Genomic DNA, 10,017 nt, shown 5'->3' with positions numbered 1-10,017 from the left:
GCCTCTGGCCCTGCCCATCACTGGAATGTGGCCCTCAGAAGGGTGCCCAGAAGGTAATAAGGCCCTCGATCTAAAAAAGGTTCCTCACTCTTGGTGTGTGTATGTATAGATATAGATACAGTCAGTTTTTTATTTCAAAAGCTGCCCCACAAACTTGTTCAAAGGGTGCAGTAAAGAAATTTCTCAAATAAATGTTATGCAAGCAGATAACACAGACTTAAAGCATTTGGCTTTATTATGGAAAAAAGGACTCCCCCCCCCCAACAAATGTGTACAAAACAAAATATAAATACTTCATAGTGTTGAAATGCAGCATGAGATTCTTTTGAGGGTTTCATTTCTTTGTTCCTGAGGAAGAAAGAGAAGGACATTTAGGAGACTAGAAATAAATCAAGCACAGAAATAAAAATCTCCAAAGAAATAAGGCAAATGTCTACACAAATATCTTTAGATAAGATTTGCTCAATAAGAAAGTCCAGGTTTCCAAACACTCTTACTTATTCTCTTTGTAAACCTGCTCCTTGAACACTCTGTTTGATTTTAAGCGCCAGTGTGACTGCTTTACACTTATTTCCCTTACAACCAGATTAGAAACATCAGGTCAGGTACCCTTACTTCAAATCCCTATACCTCCCATACAAATCAATGGGTGTTACTCCTAGGCAAATGGATAAATAGCAGGTGTGGGGAATCTTTGGCTCTCCAGATGTTGCTGAACTACAGCACCCGTCTGCCCCAGCAAGCATGGCCAATGGCCAGGGAGGACGGGAGTTGTAGTTCAGCAACATCCAGAGGGCCAAATGTACCCACACCTGATATAGTACTGCAACCTTTGTATATTTCATGCTGATTTTATGATTTTTAAACGTTATGGAAACACCGATAATATTTTTCTGCCTGCAGTATATAAAATTCCTTTTTGCTCTATATTCTAAATACTCACAAGCCCCATTCAGATGTGTGGTTGCAATGAGTGTTAAATGCATGAATGGGCCAACATGAATGAGTGGGATTAGGCCTGCCCCCTCAGTTATAATGTGCGCACAGATCATGCTCCCCAGACAACACACGAGTGTTGAAGGGGGCTGATCCTCAGATTTCCTCCCACAGGGATAAAAACCGTGACTGACCAATGTAGTGCCCGCGGTTGCCTATGTGCTTGCAAAAGGTCTCACATTCACAATGCACGAGAGTTTCTTTGCTCTTCCAGCTCAGCTCCTGTTTGCACTTGCTCACCCCCTTAAACATGCCCACTTTGAATTGGATGCCAGGTTGGACATTCACCATCCCTTAAGTTCTGCACAGACGAGAGGCGCAAAGAGCTTCTCTCTGTGAGCCAGCGGCTGATGTAGGTACTTTCTCCCACATTGATGCAGTGCATGACCGGGGTTGGGGTTGTTAGACTTCCTGTTCCCCTCCCAGAACTAAAGTGTCCAGAGTTCCCTGGAAAGAGGGATTGTTTGCTAAACCACTGTGACATGTGTAGCTCTGGGAAAGGAATAGGGGCCTCCTAAGAACTCTCAGCACTAGGGTTGCCAGGTTCAATCCCTGAGACTGATCCTGTATCTTTAGGAGAAGAGAAAGTCAGCCAAGTGCAGGTGTTCTTGCAACCGTGTAATGGGAAAAACCACAAGGTGGAATTCTCCCTCCCCCCTGCACAACTTTTAAAGATACAAAAGACCTCTTGGAGGCCGACTCCAATTAAAATGGAATTAATTGTGGGAAGCAGACTCTTCACACTGAATTTACCATATAATCTCTGAATCTTTCGCCTATCGTCATATGGGAGGTAGAAGTTCTTTGGGTCAACGTAGGAATAGGTAGGGTACATCAAAGCACCTGGGACATTCGAATGTCTCAGTCCCAAGGAATGCCCAAATTCATGTGCAGCAACAAGGAACAGGTTGACTCCTAAAACAGAGAAGAAGAAAAATAGGGAAGGGGGTAAAATGAGTGTTAAGTGCATAACATAAATGAATATAAGATGACATGTATCTACTCCCAGCCTATAAACACACTCACTTGCATTCTCTTTTCTTGTGCATGACACCCAATTCACATGTAGCACACAAAAAACTGTCACAACGTAGCACATTTTTCATGCCACTATTACACTTTTCCTCATATGGTAGCATTATCTCTGAATTCCAGCTGCTGGGGAACAACAGTGGGAGAGAGCAATTTCTCTTCAGTCCTGCTTGGTAGGATTTCCATAGGCATTTGCTTGGCAACTAGGAAATACTTTATTGGATTAGATATGTTTCTGTGTCTGATCCAGCCTGGCTCCTCCTATGTTCTTATGGACTAGGAAACCTGTGGACAGCCTGCATTGCCTTGCATATCCAAGACAGAAATTGGTATAAGTTGTGCTTTGGCTCTCTTGGACTGGTAGTTTTCAAAAGAGGAAATATACCATGTTAAAGTACTCTTCTGTATGTTCCACTGGAACTGAGGTATATAAGTTTCAAATAATTCATTGCATTCTGCTAACATGTGCATGGGACTCTTTTCCATCTCAACATACAGCTCTTTACAATGGGCATATGTTAATAATGTTTAGTGATATCCATTTTTTAAAAAAAGGGAGCCTATGTACAGTTGAGCAATAAAGAAAACAGAAGAATTAATTCGGATTTTAAAAATTAATTGAAAGCCCTTATAAGGAAAGTGAAATACACCCACATATTAGTTTCTGTGTCAAATAAACTTAAAAGCTAGCACAGGAAGCATCACCGACGTTAATGCCTTTTTTTTTTTTAGTTCTGAACAATTTAAAGAATTTGGGAGATCTGGCAATTTTATTGAGTGGGTTAATAAAATATGCATGGTTTTCAAAACTTTATTAAACATTGGCCAGCGTTTCTGGTCCAGGACTTTAGGGAGGGATCTCTCCCAACCCTGGAGATACTAGGGATTGAACCTGGGACCTTCTGCATGCACAGCAGATGTTCTGCCACTGAGATATGACTTGAACTTTGTTTCACATTTGAGGCCCTATTTTGTTCTCTCTGCCGTCTGATGTCCAGCGAGTGGATGTGAGATGTAGGGTGTAGGGAGGTGCAAATCAGTTTAATTCCAATCCAAGTCAACTTCACATGCATTCAACCATTAGTTATTCCCATCAGTGCATTTATAATCTACACACATTTTCTCTCATATTTTAACATGTATTTTGATACTTTTAAAAACAACAGCAGCAGTAGCAGAGAACTGCTTCAGAACATTTGGAAAGTATAAAAGCTGGTGAATAACCAAAGTAAGCCCCATTCAATTCAATAGGGCTTACTTCTGGGTAGATATGATTAGGATTGTGCTGTTGGTTCTGATCCACACGTTAGTTTGGGAGGTGTCGCTTAGGTCAGTTCATTTCAAAATTCATATTGATTGAATTTCTGAAACATCTCTAGCAGGGCCTTTTCAGTTGTTGTGCCCGGAACTTGAAACAGCCTCCCTAGAGAGGCATGCCTGGTCCCATCACTACTCAGTGAAAATAGATAATTTCAGCAGGTATTTCTGGGATATTGCTTTTCTTAATTTACTTTTGTTGATTGCTGCTTTTAATATTTTGTTATAGCTATGCTTTTATCTCTATAATGTTTATTTGATAATGATTTGATGGTTGTTTATGGCTTGTAAACTGCCTTACTATTCTAGGTACTGAAAGAAGGAAGAGAAATGCTAGAATCAATCAGACAAACATTCTTCTTAAGGAATGGCTTACCTCTGTTGTATTGTGAAAACTGCTCACTCTCATCAAAATGAGCATCTCCGCCTATGCCTGATCCTGGAAAATAAGCATGAGCCAATGTTCCTCCTGGTCCATCAAAAGGATTATAGTCACCGTGAGCTAAATTTGAAAGGAAATATAGCTACTGTCAGTGCAAAAACTTGCAGTTAAGTTAGGTGCAATACCTTGACATTTTCAGCCTGCTCATGTAGCCAGCCCCTTTGACTATTGGACTCTCCAAATGGTCATATATGAACAGTACATGTCCTCAGCAGAAGTGGTGGCAGTGGTGAAGCTTTGGGTGAGATGCATAATTGATTGTGCATCCTTGATTCATGTTTCCAAGAATTAGGAATGTTCAGGCACTACCGAGGAGTGAGAAATGGGACTAGAGTTGGGAGGAAGTCAACGTAGTGACTTCCAGATGTTGTTGGACTACAACTCCCATCATCCCCGACCATTGGCCATTCTGGATGGTGCTGATGGAGGGCACCACATTGGCTACCCCTGGACTAGAGGAAAGGATGTGAAGCTTGGAAGCTCTAACTGTAATGGCAGTCAAATTGCAGCTCCGAATCAGCTCCCAAAGAGCCTAAGGCTGCAGTCCTATATACACTTACCCAGGAGTAAATCCCATTAAACTCTTTTAATTAGACAAAGATAGAATTATGCAGTACATGTAGTTCCCAAGGCAGGGTGAGTACTTAGTGAGTGAATGGATGAATGAGCACCTAATATTCATGCATATTAGGAGATCTACAGCAGCTGGAACCACAGGATCCCAAGGGGAGAAGGAAGCCATGATGTCACCAATCTGTCTTTGTGGCACCCCAAGTGGGGGGAGGCCGGAACAAAATTAATTGCTCCTGGTAGGGAACAAAAAAGTAGCAGAGATGACAAGGGCTGGCTGGTGGCTCAAAAATGAGTTTTCAGATAGCAGAATGAAAAAGAGAGAGAGGAAGGGAGAGAGAGAGAAGGAAAAAGGAAAGAGGAGAGGAGAGATGTTGTTGTGGATCCATTATGGAGTGTAAGAAGAGGTAACCGTGGGAAGCAGTGGTTTGTGGGGAAGTGATTTGTGACTATAGGACATGGGTGTGGAACCCTTGGCCCTCCATATGTTGCTGGACTATAACTACCATCATCCCTGGAGGCCGATGGGAATTGGAGCCCCACAAGATCTGGAGGGCCACAGGTTCGTCATCCCTGGTCTTGATGGTTGTTGCTTTTGGGTGGTTTTAGAATGCATATTTTGGCCCCTTGGCTTCATTTTTAAACAGAACTATGTTATCTCTAATTCAGCTAGTCAGGGCTTAATTCTTTTAATTAGGATTAATAGGTTCCAAATAGCACTAATGTTAAGGATAGGGCCGGTCCTGCCATGCAGCAGGATGAAACAATCTGCTTTGGGTGAAACTTTGTGGAGGACTGGTGTCTGAATGGAGCAGGAAGTAATTTGTAAAGTGTTGGCCCTAGCAGGGGAGGGGGATGCTGTTGCAAAATATCTTGGGCCCTGTTTAGGGACAAAGATCTTGACTTAGAATTTGAGCAGTCAAAGCATGCAAGCCTTTTTTAAAAACATAGTTAACTCAGACACAGTTCTGTAATGATTGACCCCTGAATAAGGATGGAAGGAGCTGTCAATTTCAGTTCTCTCAGTTTATCATTTTTTTCCAGTCTTAAATTCAATTCTCCACATTTCTGCAGCAATTTGTAGTATTTTTTTAAAAAAATTGTTGTGAAATGTATTTTTTAAATAAATTTATATTTTGTCCTTCTCCCCATAAGCAGCCATTTTAGTGTGATTTTCTCCTGATAAACCCATTTTTGTATGCAGTTTTGACTAATGTACACCTTTTTGCAAGCAATATCTCCTAATACAATGCATTTTTGTATGTTGTTTTAACTAATGCATTTTTGGGACACTTTCCCCTAATTTATGCATTGTTGTAAACATTGCTTTGCTGATGAATTGTAGAATTCAAATAAGTGTGAATTTCAAAGGATGACTTTGTTTCAGTTCTCATATTGTTTCAGAAAGTGCAGATTTTATAGATTTGGCTTTAAATGCAAATTTAAATGAATTCCTCTCCTATCCCTACCCCCTGAGTAATGCTTCAGAAAATGTCACACTCTGTGTGTGTAAATATATATATATTCACAGAGCTTGGAAAAGTTACTTTTTTGAACTACAACTCCCATCAGCCCAATCCAATGGCCATGCTGGCTGGGGCTGGTGGGAGCTGTAGTTCAAAAAAGTAACTTTTCCAAGCTGTGTATATTCATTCCACATGCATGGTTTGTTTTGGTAATTGATAAATATTGGTAGCCCTTACCACCATATGCAAAAGAAATTTCAATATCAGCAGGTCCAAAAGTTCTCTTGAACTGCAGTGGGGTTACATCACTCCACACCTTGAATGCCATTGCTATCGCTTCATTCACCTTTGATTTATGCATATCCGGGGTGTAGTTATTAATCCTTTGAGCAATAGAGAAAACTAAAATATTAGTATTCAGGAAATGCCAGTTCTGAGATTTCAAAAAAAGAAAAAGACACTTAGAGCTAACCTGTAAGTCAGCAGATTCTTTCCCCATCTTGATACCCCTGCAGATTTGTGGTTTTCTGAGACATCTAGGACTCCACACCGAGGTTTCTTCATTACATTCATAGTTTCTTTATCCATTTTTCCCGTGACAGTCAAATGAAAGAATTGCTGCATTTCCTTGAGTTGCTCTTCCAGGCTACGGCTGCTGGCTTTATGATATGATGGGAAGAACTTATCGAGATAACTCTGGATCAGGAAGTAAAAAGCCACCGTAAGAGTGTTTAGTGCATGGATTGTCCCTTGCAAAGGATGTTTTAGGGATGGTGTGATGGAGATATCTGGGGCATACACTGGATTGTATCTGATGGATTGCTCAGCAGACAGTAAGGTTTCCATTGGTGGAACAGGGAGGAAAGCAATTTTTGGAAACTGCATTCCCTCTAAATCTGCTTGGGAAAGTCCTCCAACCCAGGACAGTATGCAACAATACATAAAACCCTACATACAGTAGGAAAATTAATACCATGCAATCTTAAAACATCATAAAACACATTGGGTGGTATTCAGTGCTAGTCAGAGTAGACCTACTGAAGTTAATAGACATGACTAATTCAGGTTCATTAATTTCTTTTTAATTTAGTAGTGTTATGGGTGTTTGGGGGTTGAGATAGATGATTTCTGTGAGTCCCCTTCCAGCCTCTGATTTGGAAATCTACACCTGGAGGTGGGATCTGCAGCTGAGAAACCTGCTCTGCTGGTCAGAGGAGTTTCCCTTGTTAATCTAATGGAGTGGCCAGGTAGGCTAATGGGTCTGTCAAGTGTCCCGTAACTGGTGAATGGGCCTGGGAAATCCTATTGTTATTGAAACTCTTCAGAAGAGCCCCCCCCCATCCCTGGGGCCAAAGAGAGGCTTGTGTTTTTTGTTGAATCTGAGGAAAGGCAGGCAACTGGAGACATGCAGAGAGGCCTGCTCCATACATGATGGCTTCAGGATGCCTCATATAAGCCTGATATAAAAGCAAGATCTATTGGACTGCTAATACTTTGAACCCCCCTATCTTATGTTCAGACTGTGAATAAGTGTAAATAAACCACATATCATAAAGACACCATAGTCTCTGTCAACCTTCTTTCCAAGGCAAGCAAACCCTGGGCAAGTGAAGGGACCCCTGTAGGTATTTATTGAAGATTTTACAACATCCTTCCCCTAATACAACTATCATTGAAATGTAGCAATTCACAGAGGGAGATGCTTGACCCATCTTCAAACAATGTTGCAGGGTAATCAGAAAAGGAAGTCATAAATTCATCAATCAGAGCAGCCAGGAGACCTAAAATGCTGTTGGGAGGCCCTGATTGCCTTTATTATTCATGTAGGCAAAAAAGCAATGCCAGTCTACTGTAAACATGCCATCCTCAATTTGTTAGTCAGTTTTTCTGCTAGCGCTATCTGCCAAATCTTAGTAAACCAGTTTGTCAGAGATGTTCCTTCAAGTTCCTTCCAATACCTGGCTATCACTAGTCTGGCTGCCACTAGTAAATGTCTGATCAGTGGCTTAAAATGCAAATTCCTGCTTTCTCCTTGAAATAACTTTAGCAATTGTAGCGTTGGAGTTTTTAAAAGAGGCTGGCTGCTAATGTTATGTATTTCCCGGAAAACTACCTCCCAGAGGACGGCTATCTTATCACACAACCATCACATGTGTTGAAATGATCCTCTGAGTTTACATCCCCGCCAACAAAGCACGTACATTAATTGCAGTGGGTCTACTCTAAGAAGAACTTATTTTAATTCAACCCACTGTGTAGTGGACTCCACCGAACATCTCAATACTTTGAGTATCGTATATGGCCTTACTGTCTCAGTTTCTCTCCTAAGTCTGAATGAATAAATGTGCCTTCAAATAATAATAATAAAAAGCAGCCAGTTGTATCTCCAATCAGATGGTGTTCCACAACTGACATGTCGATTATAGAGAAAGCACTGCCTTGCATCACTGCACAGTGGGCATTGCCCATCCCTGGAATCACCAGAATGGCCTTCTCCATTGATCTTAAAGCCTGGGCTGGAACAAAGCAGAAGATGCACTCCCTCAGGTTTTGGGGTCCTGAGCATTCAGGGATTTGTGCACTAGAAGCAAAACCTTAAACTGGGCACAGCAGCATATAGGCAGCCAGTGCATCTTCTAAAGTTTTGATTCTGTATGGCTCTACAGTGAGATATTGTACAGCAACCAGGCTGCAGTATTAGGAACTAGCTGCAGCTTCCAGATTGTCTTTATGGGCAGCCCCACATATGGTGCATTGCAGTAACCCAGCTGCAATTGTTTGACTGCCTCATTTGTGTATAAAGCAAGGGGAGAGGAGTCTTATTTCAATATGCCAGGGTCACATCTAGTTTGGCCATTGTTTAGGCAACTAAGATCACCATATTCTTTTCAATTAAAGTTTGTGAATGTACCTAAAGCCATTACAAACCACAATTTCAGACCAGGGCTATGGTCTGAAGACACCTGATACTGTCACTTTGCTGAAGCTAAGCAGGTTTGGGTCCGGTCAGTGCCTAGATCAGCCTTTCCCAACCAGTGTGCCTCCAGATGTTGTTGGACCACAACTCCCATCAGCCTCAGCTAGCATTGCCAATGGTCAGGAAAGATGGGAATTGTGGTCCAACAACATCTGGAGACACACTGGTTGGGAAAGGCTGGCCTAGATGGTTGACCACCTGGGAATCCACTGTACATCACTTTTATATTGGAAGAAAGATCGGATATGTAGACCTAAAAGTAACATACTGCATGCTATCTACAAAATTTACATCTTTCCTACAATAGTAAATCATGAAAAATAAAACAGTGGGGCAGCTATTATTCACTGTATGATGCAGCGGGTAAAATATTGATGTTACATACCTCTAGAAATTTCAGATTGTCAATGCTTGGTTCTTCAGGATCGAGAGCTACTGGGATGGTGAAGCTGTAAGGCAGAAAAAGTGCCATGCAGATGAGGATGTACTTCATCTTGCACCTTATTGAAGGACCTGTACTGAAGGAGAATCTTTGGTCTGTGATGTCTCCTAACCACAGATAGCCAATTTATACAGAGGCACCTAATGTCTAGTGGTAGCCCCCTAATGACTCATGTTGTCACACTCTGTGGTTTTGCAAGCGTGTAATATTCTAAGTATTAGAATTCTGCAATAAATGAAAAAACTGCAATAACTTTCTAAAAAGCTGTGTAATGATTGTCAGTCCCTCAAAGGACTGACATCGTTCCTCTTAACTGTCATCAGATAAAGCCACAGAATATCAACAAGCTGACTTCCTTATCTCTGTTGCAGACCATTCCTTTGTTAGAGAGATTGTTTGTTAATACACCAGGATGGCTGGCTGATGTTGCCTCAATGAGAGCTAACAGTTGTGAGATGCCTGGTAACCTATCCCTTGTGTTTCAGTAAGATACCTACCAGAGTTTATGGATGGGGACTCCCCCTCCCCAAGTTAAAGGAGGGGTTGATGAACAAGGTCTGTGTGTGTTTGTTTATGTGTGTGTTAAGGATGGAAGGATCTGTAAATTTAAGTTTTTGCAACTTGTTATTTCTCCGATCTTAAATTTAGTTGCAGCAAATTGTGATTTTTATTTAAAAAGTCCTCATGAGAACTCTCCAACATTTTAGGGCAGATCTCTCCTAATAAACACATTTTATGTATGCCTTTTTGACTAATGAACACATTTTTGCAACCA

At 41.3% G+C, this 10,017-nt stretch overlaps 1 protein-coding gene across 1 annotated transcript; it reads right to left on the bottom strand.

Annotated features, from left to right (window-relative positions):
- Window positions 1–235: 235 nt before the first annotated feature.
- On the bottom strand, window positions 236–9,327 carry LOC133385998 (collagenase 3-like). Its single transcript, XM_061629609.1, has 6 exons — window positions 9,186–9,327; window positions 6,296–6,519; window positions 6,061–6,206; window positions 3,722–3,847; window positions 1,750–1,911; window positions 236–348 (listed from the first exon to the last, which is right to left on the bottom strand). The coding sequence occupies exons 1-6, from the start codon at window positions 9,291–9,293 to the stop codon at window positions 335–337; spliced, it is 780 nt and encodes a 259-aa protein (XP_061485593.1). The 5' UTR covers window positions 9,294–9,327; the 3' UTR covers window positions 236–334.
- Between the last annotated feature and the right edge of the window lie 690 nt (window positions 9,328–10,017).

Source organism: Rhineura floridana, chromosome 5 (assembly GCF_030035675.1).
Source record: "Rhineura floridana isolate rRhiFlo1 chromosome 5, rRhiFlo1.hap2, whole genome shotgun sequence".
In the NCBI taxonomy this organism is placed as follows: domain Eukaryota; kingdom Metazoa; phylum Chordata; class Lepidosauria; order Squamata; family Rhineuridae; genus Rhineura; species Rhineura floridana.
This window is presented reverse-complemented; position numbering and strand designations above follow the sequence as displayed.

What these genes read in the sequence shown, in the direction of transcription:
- LOC133385998 (XM_061629609.1), bottom strand. Translation starts at nt 9,293, where the DNA reads ATGAAGTACATCCTCATCTGCATGGCACTTTTTCTGCCTTACAGCTTC. An exon ending in AATTTCTTTTGCATATGGTG is followed by an intron (nt 3,848 to 6,060) that starts GTAAGGGCTACC and finishes TTTCAAATTTAG; the next exon opens with CTCACGGTGACTATAATCCT. An exon ending in GTTTTCACAATACAACAGAG is followed by an intron (nt 1,912 to 3,721) that starts GTAAGCCATTCC and finishes TCTCTGTTTTAG; the next exon opens with GAGTCAACCTGTTCCTTGTT.